The sequence below is a fragment of the Ochlerotatus camptorhynchus genome, unplaced genomic scaffold (genome assembly GCF_037179485.1).
Source record: "Ochlerotatus camptorhynchus isolate MF236.1 unplaced genomic scaffold, CSIRO-AGI_Acam_v1.1 ptg000008l, whole genome shotgun sequence".
Lineage (NCBI taxonomy): Eukaryota > Metazoa > Arthropoda > Insecta > Diptera > Culicidae > Ochlerotatus > Ochlerotatus camptorhynchus.
The window spans coordinates 1,986,989-2,006,902 of NW_027040500.1; the positions used below are offsets into that span (position 1 = coordinate 1,986,989).

Below are 19,914 nucleotides of genomic sequence, written 5' to 3' on the forward strand. Positions count from 1 at the left end.
TTTCACCATAACTTTAAAAAAAAAGTATAACAGATACGTATTTCGTTTACTACTTGCAAACTTCTTCAGTGTCTAGTCATTAACAGTCTATGAAGTCTATGACTAAGCACTAAAGAAGTTTGCTAGCAGTAAATGGAAAACGTATCTGTTATAGTTTTTTTTAAGTGATAGTGAAAGTAAATAGTAAAAGTAAATTAGTGAAAGTGAATTACTGGAAGTGAAAGCGATACCATAGTAGTAGAATTATATGGAAAAACAACGTAATAAGGGGTACAAATATTCTACTAAAAGGCTCAGCAATCAATTTAAATAACACCTTCTTCTAATTCAAAAGTATTCTGTTCTTAAATAAAATGTATCTGTACATTGCTGATGAATTTTCTTATGTCTTAATGCCAAAATAATTGTCATAAGTGCCAACAATAACAACAATAAAAAATAAAGTCATTGTTTTCGTAAAGATCGGAAGTTAGACTGTATACATATATATAACCTTTACTTAAACTATAATATTGGCCTTTAGTTAGACTAATCATGGTATCAACACAGACGATAATGAACATCCTTGAATGGACTGAAACAAAAGTTATTATCAATCAACGATTGTTATTCAAAATCAAACTCAAACAGATACTAGATTTATTTTTAAGGCTGGCTTTACCCAATCAATAACAAGTTTTACTATTAAAATTGGGGAACAGAACGTCTAAAATTGCTATTAGTTTGATTGATATAAGTGGTAAAATATCAAACATAATAGCAACATTTTTTTATTATTATTATTTTTATTAATTTATTTGATAAGGCTCAACCGGATTAACTTTACAGAGCCGAGGATTCTTGTTCACTATACAATACATCTTAAAGCTATAGTCAACAGGTACAACACAATAAACATTTTATCTTCCGCTATCCAATAAGCCTCCTCTACCAGAACGGGAGCCGCTTCCAGTGGTTTACTTGTATGGCAGATTCGCCAACGAGGTTCAGAGCGCTTCCATTGTAGCAATGGACGCAAAACGTGGTCAGCACTCACACATTCATCACGAAACGGTTGCTTTGCAAAGTTGACGACGCATCGACTGAAAGAACTGTTGATGAAGAACAATGAGGAGGACCACACAATAGTTGCTGCCGAGTAAACAGACGATCGCGAGACACGCATTGAGAGTGGTCTGCTTCTGTCGACAGCCGAGTGAACACGGGATATCAACAAATTTTTGGGATTATAACTGAGTAATAGCAAAGTTAGTTGTTGCCATATCTAAAGAATAGACAAAAAATCATGGCAAATTGATATCACATTTTACTATTATATCTCATCAAGCTATTGATATGATAGGTATCGAGGAATAATGTTCGCTAATCGAAGCGTAAACATTATATCTGAATTTTGGACGAATTTGGATGCAATTTGAATTTGCGGGAGAAGAATTTTACGCTCAATATCTCAATCAAAAAAGGTATCATCTCAATTAGGTTCCCTCTTTCACTTGATGAGTTTTTCGTTTACTTCTTCTTTATTTCAACCCCCGTTCACTCGGGGTGAGGGATGCTGTGATTTTGACGGGTTCTACCAAGCCTGCCCACGAGGGTGTTCAAAAACTACAATGAATAAATGATTGATAGGAACCTGTTTCTTCAAAATGGGAGCATTATCGTTTTTTCTAGAACATGGTAATGAACATGGATGGGTACATAAAGGTTGAAATTGTTTTATTATAGAGGAAACTTTTTCATATCGTTAGAAAGGTTACAGAATCAACCTTTTATGAACATGGTGATCCGACCATTAATATTGAACCGGTTGTGTGTTTTTGGAAGGGTTTATGATGTCGATTGATTGCCGCTATTCAATATCATAGCTTATACTTAAACATGCGTCCAAAGTGGCCCATCTGTGAAAATTTCCAACTGTGTTTTGATGGCCATATGTGTCAACATTTTCTAAAATCAACTGTGATCGTCCTAACACCATAAAAGTACATCTATTAGAAATCAAACGACAGTATTAAATAATTTATTAATTCGTATGAAATCACGTTGCAATGTGACTACTACTACTACTACAAAGAAGCCCGCCATGACGATGTTTTTTTTGGTGTAACTTAAAACTCGCATTACTTCCATTTTGTTTTCTTACAAAGCTGAACACAAACGTATTTCGAATTTTTAATTTTTATCATGTTCTTGAATGCTTGGCACAGAAACAAAATAACCATCTTAAAATCGGGTTAATCAAAAATGGTCGAATTCGATTCGTATTAGTAAACACGTATTCGTAACTGATGTTCGTTGACCGAATTTTGTTCCACGTGCAAAGCGAACTTTAAAACTTTCAAAGCGTTTTTCTCGAAACACAGAGTTGATTTACGGGCCCCACGATATCTAAGGACTGCCTGGATGGATTAAATTGGCTGATATTTGGGGTGTAGATTCACCAGATGTATCCCGCGTGCATGACGAAGCTGGATTTTGAAATTTATTTATTTTAATATAAAAATAAAAAAAAAAAACCTATGATTTTTAATATGAAAAAACATAAACATATTTTTATCTTTTTTATCAATTTTTCAAAAATCGGCCTTCGTCATGCACACGGGACCTGTTGAACGAGTCTTCACCCCAATTTGGTCAAAGCAGTGATGAGATATCGTGGGACCCGTTTTTTAAACCAATTTTGTTACCAAATGTCTCCATATTTATTGTGTTTTCAGTTGCAAATGTATATTTTGATGACCTGAAAAAAAGTTTACACAAAGTTTTAAATGTAGGATTTTTTACCAAATGACTCTGCGCGTATACTCGGAACTCGGACAGCAGTAAAACGAAACAAGCAAGAAACTGAGAGATTGCGAAAAACTTTCTCTGTCGGGTGCAATTGCTGAAAATCTTGCATCAGTGATTTATGACAGTGATGGTTCAGTTGATTTAGTTTTTCTGCAGTTTTGTTGTTAAGTAGTATAACCTGTTCAAAGCTTGACAAATTTCTTGATTGATTCTTCGATCAGTCACTTGTTGGAAGCGGATATAGTGAAATACGACTCAGTATTGGAAAAATGATCGCTAAAGAATCATCCACACACTCCGAATAATACACGACACTCTTAGTTACAAATTTCTTGGGGTTCATACAATGTAAGAGAAACCAGTCACGTCACACTTAATGTGCCATTTTTTCGTGATTTTTTTTTATTACTTGAAATGATTAATGTACATTTACTCATCAGAAGTGGGTATCAAAACAAGACCATAGCCGATTTAATTCCGAGTAAAGAAAAAAAAACTTCTGCGATGAACAACTTTGCTGAGAAGGGTACGTTTCTATCGTTGTTCATATCGGTCGAAATGTTTTGTTTAATTAGACACCCTAATGCACTTTGAATAAGTTGGAAATTAGTTTGATCATAATGTTGATAACGAGCAGCACCATCTAGTATTTAAATATGAACAATGCTCGAGATATTTAGTTCTAATTTGAATTATTAACTTGATAACTTGGTGGAATATGTTATTAAATGTTTGTATAGGGGGAATGGATGTAATGTCGGCCTGAATGCCCCTAATTTGGGACCATACATAAATTCAGTAATCGATTAAATTTTCAATAGTGACCAAAAATATACATAAGTACCGTCCCAATGACGCGTTCATTTAGATAAAATTGATAAATAGCAGATTTTTGGTGATGGGCCCAATCTTAGATCCATAGGCCAGAATTAGAGCCATTTCCCCTATTTATGTATTTTTTATTTGCGCAAAAATCATGATTGACCTACAAAAAAATTTAAATAACAAAATAACTTAAATAGCGAGTGAAGATAGAAACGTTCTCTTTTCAGCAAAGTTATGCATCATAAAGCCTCCTATCTTTTTGTGGAATTGAATCGCTTATAGGTCATGATTTGATTCCCACTTTTAATGAATAATTCCTAACAAAATATAAATTCCAGGAATAAAAAAAAGTCTCGAAAAAATCGTACAGCAAAAGATAATACGGGGTTAGGTTTCACTAAACTTTAAAAGGAAGTTTTTTCTTCTCGGAAATGGATATGATTATTTTTTTTTTTAAATCTAAATAACATTTTTCAGAGTTTTGGTCACACAAAAGTTTTGTTGTAATACCCTTAGATACCAAATTGATGGTGAGCCTTCAGGTTTCATGGCAAAGTGTTATTTTGCACCATCATAATTTTCAAATATTTTAAATCACACAGATTATGAAACTATAGAGGTATGATCAAAGTAGGCACAAACCGGTCCCACCAAGGTGGTCATTCTTTAAAACAGGCCTGATAGAACTAGGAACTATAAATAATATTTAAAAAAATTCAAATAAACTAGGGTTACGGTATGTAATGTGGGTCTAGTCCTTTCATTCGGCCTATCACGCAAATAAATAATTAATTAAGGAATATTACACAAAAAATAAGGAAAATATTGATCACTGATGATTGATAAATGTGTACCACACACAAATCAATTTATATCACAACATTTCAATACATTTTCAGCTCTCGTAAGTAATAAAACTGGTTGAGAATATCACAATGTTCGGAGTTTTTAGCCGCCATGACTTATAAGGTTAAGATGGGAAGGTTGACTGACGATCATCAAATGGCCTGATTATGGCATTTATTGATTGGAATTACCTGATAATACACACTAGACGTAAAACTTACAGTTGCTGTTTGAATATTTTATGTTTATTTTAATTGTTTAACAACGTTTTCACAAGTAAAACATGGACCCAACTTTAGGGACACATTTCTTTTCTATGTTCCTATCTATGGCCCATGAAATTCATTTGACAGCATATAGCAATAAGAGTAACGTCAACAATGTTGTTTTGCATTTGGATGATAAGGAACGAACAGGAAGGGAGATTTTTTCTGCCAAACCTGTATAATGAACATCACAATGTTCTGATTTAGATATTCTGCGGTCAAAAGACGATAAGCGAAATTTTTAATTTTTAATTTTTAAATTGAGTGATTTAATGTAGTTTTCGTAAAATTTTCTCTAAGAAATGTTTTGAGGAATGAAGAGCATTAAGTTAACAGTGATAGTGATAAAAAAAAATACATCAGAAAACGTTACCAAGAGCGTTTTTTTGAGGATCAAACAAGATAGGACGAAGTTGCATCCATAAATAGACCCAATTTGGGGACAATAGACCCATATTACATACATTTCCCTCGTGAGTTATTGTCTTAAAAAAAGTAAGTTTTTCAACTTTTCGTGGTTTCTGATAGCAAACGACATGATAAGCATATCTAAGCATACCATTTAGCAGTAGAATATCGTTTGCAGGTAAATTCATTGATGAGTTATGATTAAAAACGTAATCGATGGCTGCATATTAGACCGAGGTTAGGGACGTATACCCTAACCCTGAAAAGACGCATTTGTGTCACCTTATAATTCATACAGGAAAAATCACACAAATACAAGAAATAAGAATCATTTAAAGTCAAACTATGATCGTATGGAATTAAATTTTTGGTAGGGCAGATGTACCAGTTTTGACCATACGTTTCTACTATGGTGTGTTCCAATTATTGCTTATGGGAATTGCATAGGTCATAATTAGAACACACCATAATAGGAACATATGGCCATTCCGTTGACTTTTTTTGTAAAAAAAAACACCTTTAAACATAGCGTATGAAGTTTAACATAGACTGTGTTAGCAATGTTTAAAAATTTCTCTCGCTTCGTTTTTGAGATCATTGCACTGATCCGTTGTGCTTTTCAACATCAGCAACAAGCACTGCATATTTTGGACAGCAGAGATTGTCACTGTTGAGCATAATTTACCATCTCTGCCTTGCCACTTCAACTATAGACCTTGAATAATCATTCGCGTCTTTTCTGTGAGGCAATACATTTAGTTACTGATGATTAATATTGAATTGTGTAATTGAATTCACTTAATTGATACCAGGCAAGCTTAGTGTGCGTTTCTCAACAAAATTCAGATAAATAAGATTTTAGTTTTAGCTTCAAATCTAGATGCATTTTGATCGTCATTTCTGTGATTCCATATATTTTTTAGTTTCTTTATTTGTTTAGAGACGAATTCTGCACTAGACCCCAGAATATTCTATACTTTTCACATAGTTTGATAAGCCAAGCATTTTTTTGGAAAATGCAAAACATTCATCGAATCAGAAATTATACACCACCACTATACGTTTTATTACTAGGAATGCTAATATTCTCTTATTTTCATTTATTTATTTATTTGCGAAAATCTATTAAATGCGCTCATATTCCCGAACATCACCAATCCGCCGCTCCGTCAATACCACCCTATGCTAATAGATTCTGCCTACTGTTGTCCCCCAACGTTAAACAGAATCCCTTCCATCTTCCGTTTCGACCGTAGCTCTCGCAGCGCTGGCCGGTTCCCAGCTGCGGACCAACAACAACCGCAACGTGACCCAGGTTCAGTCCCAATCCCATGAAATGACAGTGCCAAATGACCTGATCGGTTGCATCATCGGCAAGGGCGGTACCAAAATCGCCGAAATCCGCCAGATCTCCGGTGCAATGATCCGCATCTCCAACTGCGAGGAACGTGACAGTGGCAACACCGACCGGACCATCACCATCACCGGCAATCCGGACTCGGTGGCCCTGGCGCAGTATCTGATCAACATGAGGTAAGTGGTGCCAGATCATTTTATTAAAACTAATCTTGAAGAAGTCGAACAATATGCACGTATTTGTGTGCTGTGAAATGTGGCGGGGCCAATATCTGATGGACTAGATTGTAATACTCACTATTGGTGTTAGTCTCACTACCATCGTTGGTACTACTTCTACTACCTACCAAACACCTGTCTGCTGTGTAGAGGCAGCCTGCAGACACCTTTAGAACTCTTTCGCTGATTGTACATTGTTTTAGCTGAAGTGACATTCTCTTCGATTTTGTTGTGTTTTTCCCGATGTTGTTTTGGAACGTGTTTATTTTTGTTTGTTGAGCAGAATTTCTGTGACTACCCGCGTCAAATTCGGAACAATTTGCACTCACACTTCCCCTTGAATTCCCGAATTGCCTCCTGCTATAATCCTTCCACTTCTACCGAACGAATAACCCACCTCTCGCGCGTCATTGATCACCAACGTATTATCATCATTTACTCTTTACCTTTGCATAACTCATCGGACTTGCCTCCTCTCTTCTTGCCTCGCATCTCATTTCACCTGTACCTGTTTCGCGTCATTGAAAAAAAATATGCCTGAAAAAAACATCCCCCGTTCCCAGTCATTAAAATCCAGCCACACTGTCGAAAACACAAACTCACACACACACACACTCTCACCCACTCTCATAGTCACTTACCGACCGTTATGAAAGTATTTATGAATCCCTGCGCCCGGAAAAATCTCTTCTCCCGGAATTTCATGGTAAATTTATTTTCCGCAGCCTTTCCACCCGAATAAATCCCTTTTCGCATTGAGGCTTTCCCCCAATACCCCATTTTCTTATGCTGTTCAAACAACTTCACCGCCATTCTGGGTCGCACATAGTGATGAAGAGATGAGGGAACGAAGACCGACCGCACACCAACTGACTGTGTACCTACATACCTACATAATGTGACACGGAGCTCGCGGAAGCTTTTCCCATTTCCGTGCGAAAACTTACGCCATCCATCTCACACGGGTAGGGAGCGATAAGGGATAAGTAATCAAAATATGCGCCGATTTCCTCCGTACTTGAAAAGAATCCCGTTCAAGTTTTTGAATCCTCATCTCTGTTGTGTATTATACAGACAAACGACCACTGCCTTTCGACAGAAACCTAAACCCAAATATCACACTTACCTACCATGCACGGATTTGACATTTTCAGTGAAGTACTCACGCTGAAAATATGCTTTTCGAGTGCTCTCTCGGTTGAAACGGAAGAGATCATACCAACCATAGCAGCAGTGGCGAATCAAATCTGAGACCCGAGGCTTTTTGCACGAAATTTGACTCATTCATATTTTATTGAAAAGCTTTTGTTTTTTCACCAAAAGTGACGTGTTGTTTTTTATCCCTCATGTGTGTGCACGCACCTGTTTGTGACGCTACGAGCTTTGTGGATTCGCGAGAGACTGTGAAAAATACCATTTTTCTTTCCGCCGCCGCTAGCTGCCAGATGGCATTTCGGCCTATACACCTTATGTAGTTATATACACTGGTGGAAATTAATATAAGGACACTTTGAAAATCATGGCTCCTCGAATTAAAAATCATGTGTTTGTAGAACCAACATTATCATGCTACAATATAAGTCTAATGAAGAATCAATTGATGGCACCAAAATAGCCAAGAAGTTAGTTCAAATTGGTGATCATCGATGTTGAGAACTTCTACCGAATGGATTTCGGTAAAACTTTGCAAAAATCATGTTTAATGATTACTTGAACTAACTCTTTGATTATGTTGGTGCCACAATACTTTTTGGCACACTTTAAAAATTACCAATTTCTCATACATTTTTGGATGGCGTCCTTAGCTTTATTTCCGAAGGAGAAAATCACAATTCCATTAATTTTTCCAACGTACATGATGCAATTGATTCTTTCTTAGGCTCATATTTTAGCATGATCATGGGGATTCTAAACGCATAATTTAGAATTCTCGATGAACATTTCAAATGGTCCTATCTGCTTTGATCTATTCTCTTCATCGACTTTCTCTTTTCCTAACCACTGCTATGCAAACAGATTTCGCGCTAATTCTACCACATAGTTTGATAAAGGAGGTTCTTATCTAGCGTCCAAAACGTCAAATACAACAGGGAAAGGTTTTGCAGCTGAGTTATTGACGAAAGAGAAAGTCAATGAAGAGAATCGATCAAAGCAGATAGGACCATTTGAAATGTTTATCGAGAATTCCTCTGTTTCTTAAAATTGGGAGGAGTCATGCTTTTTAAAGTGTCCTTATAATCATTTCCACCAGTGTATAACGAGATACGTGTGGGATCCTCTATTACCTTACCACCTAGGATGGAGAAAATGTGTGAAACCGAAAACGAGCTCGGGTGCAATATAGTGAATTTGCGAACAACGTTGTTTATTAGCTTTTGCCACGGCGCATTAGTTCTGTGCGATGCTACAATGGGTGGTGTGTCAATTTCACTCCGGGAATCAAAATGAGATTTGCTAGCAACAAGCCGAGGCTGGTATTTGTTTGAATTTATAATGCGGGATTCAACATGGCATAAAGTTTCAAAAAATACATTAGTTGAAACATCCATCGAAAAAGAAATCATTGAATTAAAAATCTTGCACTCTCCTTGAATAGTGTCTAGTTAGTTTTCACGTTTATTTTAAGAAACAATCACCATGATTGTTCATGTTTCAGTTTTAATCTATTTAATAACGGTAAATAAGCTGTTTGGTTGTACGACATTTCGCGAATTGGAATGATTGATGAATGTGAAAACTGAAATTAACAAATTCGAGGAGTAGTTTCCTTCTTCTAAACAAGAGGTATAACAGTTCTTTCGATTTTTCTAGTCTCCAACACCAAATGTGTGTATGAAGAAAGTGAGCTATCAAAATTAAATTCGTTTCACGGAACTCCGCGAAATGGAATATTCTGCGAAATGGGGTATTCCGTGAAATGGGGCATTCCGCCAACTGAGACTCCGCGGAATGGGTTTCCGCGAAATGGGTTTCCGCGAAATGGGTTTCCGCGAGATGGGTTACCGCGAAATGGGTTTCCGCGAAACGTCGTACAATCATCTGTGTTGCTATAAAGGGTGATACGGTCAAAATTTGGTCAATATCAACTTGACGTATTTCTTTCAATTTTGCATTTAAAAAACCTGAACACCCCTCATTTTGAAGGTGTGTGTGTGTAGAATGTTGCTCCTATTTTGATTTTGGAATTCACTCTTCAGTTGTCAAAATGCCGTCCAAGCAAGAAGAGCAGCGTATCAAAATTTTGCTCGCGCATCGCGAAAATCCGAGCTACTCGCACGCAAAGTTGGCAAAATCGCTAAAAGTTGCTAAATCAACCGTTACAAATGTAATTAAAGTGTTTGGGGAACGTTTGTCGACAGCCAGGAAGTCTGGATCGGGGAGAAATCGAAAACCGGAAGCCGCTGAGACGACAAAGAGAGTTGCCGGTAGTTTCAAGCGAAACCCTAACCTCTCTCTCCGAGATGCCGCAAATAAGCTGGGTGTATCGTCTACAACCGTGCATCGAGCCAAAAAACGAGCCGGACTATCGACTTACAAGAAGGTAGTGACTCCAAATCGCGATGATAAACAAAATACGACGGCCAAAGCGCGATCCCGGAAGCTGTACACGACGATGCTGACGAAGTTTGACTGCGTGGTAATGGACGACGAAACCTACGTCAAAGCTGACTACAAGCAGCTTCCGGGACAGGAGTTTTATACGGCAAAAGGAAGGGGAAAGGTAGCAGATGTTTTCAAGCACATGAAACTGTCAAAGTTCGCAAAGAAATATCTGGTTTGGCAAGCCATCTGTACCTGTGGCTTGAAAAGCAGCATTTTCATAGCTTCCGGGACTGTCAACCAAGAAATTTACGTGAAAGAGTGTTTGAATAAACGTCTGCTGCCTTTCCTGAAGAAACATGGTTGTTCCGTACTGTTTTGGCCGGATTTGGCATCTTGCCATTACGGTAAAAAGGCCATGGAGTGGTACGCCGCCAACAACGTGCAGGTGGTTCCCAAGGACAAGAACCCTCCCAACACGCCAGAGCTCCGCCCAATTGAGAAATACTGGGCTATTGTCAAGCGGAACCTAAAGAAGACCAAAAAACTGCTAAGGGTGAGCAGCAGTTCAAGGCAAACTGGCTTTCTGCGGCGAAGAAGGTGGACAAGGTGGCTGTACAAAATCTGATGGCAGGGGTCAAGCGTAAGGCCCGGCAATTCGGATTTGGAAAAGCGGAAGCCTAACTGAATATTTTTCCTGAATTTTATACTAATTGAACTTGAAAAAGAAATTTAATTTGATTTTTTAAATAAACGATTTCACCGATTTACACGCGTTTTCCCTTGACCAAATTTTGACCGTATCACCCTTTAATGTAGGCGGACCTTGATTTTAAGACTTTCCTACTATGTCTTTGGTAGAGTCAGCGCTTGTTATCAAAGTGACTTTACCACTGCGATATGGTTCATTAAACTGGAACTCCATGTTTACTGCACTGCCGTAAACCTGGAGTTTCAGTTAAATTATTGTGTTATGTGAGAGCTGATATTTGCGCTCTTGAAATTTCGATGTGAAGTGAGATTGATTAGTAATAACATTTCCACAGCGCTTAATCTTAAAAAGCATTTAAAATCCTCAAGATATCTCTAAACAATTTTTTTTTAGAGTAAATTTATTTAATCTATGTACTAATCAACAAACATCAATATAATACGAAATATATGAAGTTTCAACGAGTTTCTCTTTTTTGTTCTTGTTGTTGTTGTAAATAAAGTAGATAAAACATGAATTATTCTGGTGATATCATATTTCGTATTTATACAACTCAAAATTGAGTAGGATGTCCGTAAAAATTCAAATTGCGCTTAAGTAAAGTCTGGTTAAAAGTAAATTTAGACGCAGGTTCCAATGTACAACCGCTTGCTTAGTTGGAATCAGAAACTTTTAACAGCATTTTGTTATTTGTTCTTTGACGAGTAACTGGTAAAAATTTCGTCAACATTGATCAACACGTTTCCAAGCTATATGTAGAACATGGAAATTGAAATAAGAAAATTCATGCTGCACTTACACCAGGAGAATCCCTCTTGGACTGGTTCCATGCAATGTTGGGAAAATACCAACAAAGCAAATCTCACCACTGCCCAAGGTCGAATACAAAAATCAACCAGCAAGCAACTGCGGACGATATTACAGGCTGCGATATCCTAGCTACAAATATCACGCTAACATAACTCAACAGCTACCATTCTAGTCAAACTAGGATTGGACGATCTTGGATCGATCTTTGAAAGATCGTCGGTCCATCGCTAAAAGCCTGTTGTTTATCAATTTTATCTAGATGAACGCGTCATTGGGACGGTACTAATGAATATTTTTGGGCGCTATTGAAAATTTAGTCGATTTCTGAATTTATGTATGTGTCCAAATTAGGGACATTTAGGCTGACATTACATCCACTACCCCTATTTCTCAAATACTTCTTTTGATATACAATTAAAACTTTTGTTCAATCCGAGACCTTAAACATTAAATGTTATATCTATGTTTGTTATATCTATTAAAACGACGTTATTATAAAGGGAAGAATTTCTTGGGGTACCAACGTAAACAAGCGTATTAAAAAAATCAAAAGATCGATCTAACAAAGCTCGACTTTCTGGTAACGATTTAATCAGTGGATCGATTCTAGAGCCAAATATAAGATCGATCCGTCAAGATCGATCTTTCTATGAAGATCGTTCAATACTAAACCAAACCGTGCTGAGTTTCATGATTGTTGCTTTACAGCCGAACGCGACCCGGAACTGCCGCCACTGCACTGAACCAAAACATCCGCAATACTTCGAATGATTATTGCATTGCTCGAGCCCTTTAACAATATGCATTCGAATTTCGAATGATTATCTTATGGTTGAATTCGTCGTCAAATGATGAACATCCATATGACTGTCATCCAAATACAGGATGATTTTCGTTTGAAAATTAGCTATAAAACATACGGCACTCAGAGGACAAACATTTAAGAATAGTGTGACATGCAATTCCAACCCAGTGCGAAACCGAACTTTTTGTCAGTGCGAACCTCAACCTGAGCTGGGTTTTAAAAACAAACGATCAAACTGACGTTTGTCAGAAAACAAGCAGACCCAATCTTGATACCCGATCCAGGTTGGAACTGAATAATAAACGAATTCGCTATAAGAAAACGATGTGCAACGGAATCATTTTTGTGTCGAGTCAACTCTCAGCGTCATTTTTACAAATAGTTTGTAAATAGTCTCGCAATATCAAAGGCGCTTGTAAAATCAATATCAAGCATGATATTTTGTTCCACTATTACACGTGATATTGTGAGTGCATGACAGCGGAAAAATATCATTTGATTGATGATTTTGCCAATACTGGTTCTATGTAAATAAAAATATTACAATTATCATAATTAACTGATGCATCTTCAGTGCTGCGTGCTGTCAACAATGTCAATTGACGTAAGATGTTGGTCTAGCTTTGAATTTCACTCCCGACACTGATATTCGTAGTACACGCTATTTCAAAACTTTTCAAATTTGGGTAGAATCCACCCAGATTGGTCAAAACTGAACCTACCCAAAAATGGGTAATCTATGTTGGGAGTGACAAGTTGGATCACTAGGGAAAAGTTGAAAATCTTACTTTTATCTCAATAAACCAACTTTTTTGTATAACCGTTGCATTGTTTTAATATTACTGATGAGTTGTCTAAAGATTTGCTGGCGTATATAATAAACATTCGCTGCAGAACTTTGAATATCAGTGGACCCTTTACGATGTCAATGTCATTTGCGCATTGACATTGAGGCGAATGATATTGATATTCTAACTGTGTGAACTGATACTGACATCAGGCGGCTAATGAAATTCAGCATTTTGTAGGTATTGATAGTGATATTTTGCAGCACTGTGCATCTTAATTAAGTGTTACAAGGGAATTCTTAGCACGAGTAGAGCACAGAGAATTTTTCATATAAACGTAACAGATAGCTGAGGAAGGGGTTATGGTAAGAGACAGTTAATCCTGGGGTTTCCATACGTGATCCGACCTTAATATACACTGTCAGCTACTTTACAGTGAGAAATATGTTCTAAGTGAATACTACTAGTCTTACTACTTACTATTCCAGTAAAAATCCATATCATTATATGAAACAAACAAAAAAGCGAGCAGGACTCGTATACGATCAAGTGTTAACGAAATTTGAAGGATATAAACGTCAATACGAATATCAAACAACTTTCCGGCCCTCTACAAGTACAAATTCCTATTCAATGACAAATTTGCAAAGAAACTTATGATTAGGCAAGACAACTACAGCTGAGTACTTTTTCAAAAGGACCAATGTAGCATTTCCACCATATTGAGATGTTGAAGTGCTACAGATTTGTTTTAAACTGTTTTCAAGCAATACGTTTCACAAAACTGTGTTTGCCGTAGTCAGCCGCAGTCAAATCACACTTTTCACTAGTCAAGTTGTACTACGGACATGTTGCATGAACGATTTTTCTCAATTACCTAATCAGTGAGTGTTACATTGAACGTTTTGTTCTACATCATTCCCTTTCACAGACTTCAGAATAGAGTACCTAACACCGTAAAAATTACTGGTATCCTTCTTATGGTTAATGGATTGGTTTTCCATGCCCCTCCTTTGTAAAATGAGCACCATTCATGCTAGGCAATAAAAATGTCCGAATTAACAATCAAGCATCCATCATTCCAAACTGTACATTGGAACATTTTTTATCTATGATCATCCTATAACAGTTAAAAAAATATTTTTTTTAGCACATATAATGATAGAAAAGCTAATAGTTTGCATCGATTAACTCGGTTTGTTTACATGTGTTACTTAGGAATAAGTACTCGAAAAATTGCGAAAATATAAACGAATGTCAGATTTTAACCCTCAGAATTCTATGAAACTTCGCATAATTGTTCGCTAGCGGCAATGAACGAAGTTTGTGCTGCAATTCGGCTATTTCGACGCGCGGCTAATTTTTCAAAATGGCGTATTCGATTTTTTTCAATAAATCTTAATACGAAAACGGCTCATCTTATCGAAATGACGATTGAGACAAAGTTGTAGGATTACCTTTTCAGAAAACTGAACATCAACTTTTAGTAAAATTTTTGAACTGCGTCCATTTTTTTTAACAACATTTTACGTTTGATATTCATGCCATTTGTTTAGCATGTATCTGATTATTCCGGAGTGAATAGATTTTAAGGGGAATCAACATTTCTAAACAATGATTTCAATCGCCAATTTCTCGCGAATAAAAGCTCACCATTGCATACCAAGTGATAAGCAAGATTGGATTTATTTATTAAAGAGACTTTCAGTCGTAAGACGATCGTCTCTGAACAGAGATGAACTAGCTTTCGACTAAAAATCTCTTAAATAAAGAATAAAAAAAAAGATCGTCTCTGAAAACCCCAGAGTTTCCCAAGTTAGAAACGAATTTCAGAAAGGAACTCCTTAAAATTACAGAGTTTGATGTACACAGCATAAAAATCTGAATTATAATTGTGATGTGAACATTCATTCACATAAACTTGCAACTTGTAAGCAATGTTGTTAATAAATATGGGTTTTTGTATACAATATTTGCAACATTTCATTAAATATCTCAGAACTTTACACGATTTATAATATAAACATAAACATTATGAGCACCATATTGAACAGAAATTTACACTACTTTTTCGAACCGTGTAGGGGATCAGAAACAATTGGCGCAACTGATGAGCAATCCTTCCCCTACCTAGTAGTCTATGATCAGCCCCTTAACAAGTGTAGAAGTGTTCACAAGACACTTTTTAGAGAACAAGTGTGTTCAAGTTGGAATATAAACCAAAAAATAGACAGATCATTTGAAAACCATTGAATGATCTGACCTATTTGTCTTCAAATTAATATTTCTGAAATTGCACATGACATGAAACAAAAGCATCGTCAATTCCCCGCCTTGTGATAAAAATATTTCCATTACCCGTCAGCTTATAACTTTTGCTCCACATGGAGATTTCCGGCTGCCCTATTTAATACACTTCTGTCAGGCACTATTTGTTTACTCTCCATTCAAAGCTTTTGTTTCTGTTTCTTTTTTTTTCTCATTTCCGTGACCCTTATTGTGCTACGCCTGACTACCGAGGGCCAATGTTCTCCGCATAAAACCATTATTAATATAAATGGCAAATTAATCGCTTGTTTAACCAGCGAGCAGCAAATTGGACCGGAAAGTGTGAAACACGTTCCATATATATAAAAAAAAAAAAAAAAAACAACAGAGGAAAAACCGAAACATGCTTTTTACTATTCATTAACGCGGTGAACAGCTCATGAATTTTCAATTACCGCCTATTGAAAACCAGTTGCGATGTTTGATCCCCGAAGTGTTTGTGCTTGGTCAAGCTTTAAAGCTGTTTCTAATTGTTATCGCAAAAAAACAAAAGATGAAATAAATTCACTCCGAAGCCAGCAAAAGTAATGAGCTGACAATTCTATTACTCTTCTCGAAGAAACTTTATGCCGCGCAGAGAGCAGCCTAGCGGAAACGAAGTTTCTACAAACTTTTTAAATTAATATTTATCATACCGGGATAGGATTGCCACCCTCCTCTTTTTGCTATTAATCCTTCTCGGCGCGATCAAGTGGGACTGGTTAGTGACTTGTGAAAACGACTTGTTTATCCATGGTTTTTGCTAGCTTAGTGAGTTTTAATTGTTGTGTCGTAACTTTGTCCTGATGACTATGGACTTCCGTGGTTGGTCAATTGTCCTTAGTCAGAGGGAACGCAAAACGAACCATAATGAGCATAATAAGAAAAGTGCGAGAGCAATTTGAAACAATCAGTTCCGGCTAATGTGCGCTGTTTGACTTTCACTTGCCACCACACCCAACGGTAGGTAGTTGAAGGTTTCTCTCTCGCAGCATGGTGCTAATGCGATTGCAGTTTTATCTAGCTCGTTATGATTTGCGGAGATTGTTGCTGTTGGGTGATGGAGTGGAACGAGGGGAATTTCTTTTTCAACAATTGGTTCAAGATGTGCAGGGTTTGCTTCGTTGTAAAGTGACACTGATGTTTCTTTTTATGTCTATCCAACATGCTTGAAATCTGTACAGTTGTCCCGAAAATTGCATTCAATCCGAAACTCTTTACAGGGCAATCATATTTGAAGTTTTACCAAATCCAGGATTGTAAGATTTTCCCAATCCAGAATTCAAAATTTCACAAGGCTTAGAAACTATGTATAGGTCTTGAAATCTTCCTCAACCACAAAATAATTGTAAACTAACTAGGAAAAATGCCGGTATCGGCAATCCTTTGACATAAATATCGGCAGGGGGTAAACAAAGTTTTTGAGAGCTCATATTTGCATTTCCCTAATCGATGCTCTAACACATGATGTATTATCATGCAAAAAATGAGTGCTCAAAGTCTTCATTTAGCTCCCTGACGATAATAGGTAAAGGTTTTGCTGAAGCCATCATTTACCCAATGTCAAGTATTAACGAAATAAAATTCTGCTCCAAATTCTCGATACTATTATAGTCCAAAATCCTTAAAAATCTCTTTTACCCAGAATAAAAAAAAATAATCATTTCCGAATTTGTGAAAAAAATACTAGTTCATAATTCATCATAACATAGATGTTCATCATTCTTTAATTTAACATGATTTCAGATTTTAAATTTATTCGAGGGATTTTTATGCTATTTCCGTTAATTTTAGAAATTGATTTTTTTTAATAGCACAAAATATATTTGTGATTGATTCCTGTTATTTGTGTTTTTTTTTCAAATGCCTAGAATTTGGAAACTTTCTTCTCAGTTTGAAATGGAGTTATTTTTATCATAGAGCATTTCCAAGCCAACAGGCGAATCGATCTGACTTGACCCTCTACAGATTCCATCAAGCTTTGCTTAATTGTTCTCAATGGACAATCATTCAGATCTGTGATAGAATGTGGCTTAATTTTTAAAATTGGCGTGCTCGATATTTTTAATTAATCATGGCACAAAAACGCCTTTTCCAATTGAAATGACGTTTGAAACAAAGTAGTATGAAAATTGTGGTTTTATGGAAATTTTGATCGAAGAATAACTGTTAAAAATATCAATCGCAAAAACATTATGTGTTCAAAAAATTTCAACTAATGTTTATTTAAAAGCTTATCAAAAATGCTTACTTTTATAAAATTTTCAAATCCTTTAAAAATTGACAAAAATTGCAGAACATCACATTTTCGATACCCTTTAAACCTTTTTTATGTAATTTTTGCCCAGAAAACAAGTTAACAGATGTTTTTTTTAAGATTACAGACTTGGCCAAAAGTAAAAAAAAAACATTTTTTTTTATTTAAGTTCATGAGCTTAGACTCTAACCATTCCCTTTAATGTGAATCGCTGTACAATCCTCATTTTTAATTAATCTCATTATCACCTGGAAATTTCAAGAGTACAAATATTAACTCTCACATAACCAGTGCTGAGATTTGTCATTGTCATTGATAGACTTTCGCGCGATATTGACAAAAATGTTTATCAAGTAGTCACTGATAAAATTGATCCTCAAAAAACCTTTGTCAAAATTATTTTTTTCGTCAATGACAAATATTCATCTGGCAACAAAACGTTTAATTTCGTGCATTCTGTGTCACATTATTATTATCCAATAGTTCAGGACGTAGATGGGCTCCATGGTTTTTTTTTTGCTCATATCAATTAATTTCGGTTCAAATTAAGCTAATAATCTACACATGTTCGTCACTGACAATTGACATGGTTGAATGTTAGCTGAAATGAGTGACCAAAGCAGAATTTTGAACATCATCATGTAATGTCGAGATTTAGTAGCACTGCACATAACACACACGGCAATGAAACTGGACCTCCACATTTGCTACAGTGCAGTTGCTACACAAGACGTTTCAATTTCTTGAACGATGTTGCAACAGTGCCCGAAATGTGTGCTCTAGAAACTTGAAGTTAAATGGTATATCAGCCATCATGACTGCCATTGTTGGATGCTTCAAGGAATTACCTTAATAGCAACTGTTCAAGAGCTCTCGCTTACATAAACTGTCATATTTTGGAACTGAAAAAATGTTTGAGATCTAATTCCTAGAAAAGAGATGAGAAGGACAAGGACTTAAAAAATTCAAGATACTTATCATTAGAAAAAAATAAACTAGGGTTTGGAAAAAAATGTAACTCCAACTTGGTTAAATTTTGTATATCACGGGAGTGGACTAGGTAAATATTTTGGGACTTAATTGGTTATGCCTTAAAATTTATATTTGGCTAGGCACCTAGAACCATAACAAAAAACGTATGGATAAAAGTCGATACTTTGTCCCTGTTTTTGAGAAAACCATGTCTGAATTTTTCTCTACGAAAGCTAACTGGATTATATAACTTAACTGGGAAAATTGGGTATTTACCGAAAATCAAAATCAACTAGAGAGAACAGCAAAACCCTAAAATATTGTTTAACATAGGACTACGTCACGAAATCATGAAAGGTTTTAAACGCTTATAACTTGACCATGGATGCAGGGATGGACTATTTGAATCATATTTTGTGTAAGATTTGTTTGGTATTATCATTATAACTGTTGAAAAATGCTAAAACTTGCTTGCTTGCCTCGAATACCGAGTGTGGGTGATGAATACTTAACATGGTCGTCAAGTCCAGATACCAAAACACTAACACGAACATAAATTCAATTAGTGAACCAATAAAAAATGTGGATAGCAAATGACATGTCTTTTCAACTTTAGTTCATTTGAAAATTTGAAAAATACTATTTATGTTTCTAGTCCTATCAGGCATGTTTACATAATTCATGCAAGAGGCTATGAATTATGTAAACATGCCTGATAGGCTTAGAAACATAAATAGTATTTTTCAAATTTTCAAATGAACTAAAGTTGAAAAGACATGTCTGTGTCAATTGAGAATTGAAACATGTAACCACACAAATTCAAGAAATAAAGATCATTTAAAGTAAAAAAATGAATAAAAAAAAATTGGTTTTCTGCCTTGGACTTGGATGCCGCAGCAGCTTCAGTGTGGTCAATTGTACGGGTTTTTCCGAAGATCTACGGATTTTAAGATTTACTACGGATCAACGGACTATCATAAAATTTCACGGATTTTCCAGATGTTTAAGGATTT

General features: G+C 36.0%; 1 protein-coding gene across 29 annotated transcripts in view; it reads left to right on the top strand.

Annotated features, from left to right (window-relative positions):
- Positions 1 to 19,914, top strand: part of mub (poly(rC)-binding protein mub) — a 672,225-nt gene that overhangs the window by 598,038 nt on the left and 54,273 nt on the right. For 27 of the 29 annotated variants that reach the window (XR_010517496.1, XR_010517497.1, XM_065218846.1 and 24 more), the window contains one exon: positions 6,392 to 6,668. Coding sequence is in view for 27 of the 29 variants with exons in the window: in XM_065218846.1 (XP_065074918.1) it covers positions 6,392 to 6,668 (277 nt within the window). In the remaining 2 variants the exon portion in view is untranslated. Of the gene's footprint in view, positions 1 to 6,361; positions 6,669 to 19,914 lie in introns of all 29 variants that reach the window. The other 2 variants (XM_065218883.1, XM_065218924.1) reach the window with 1 other exon arrangement.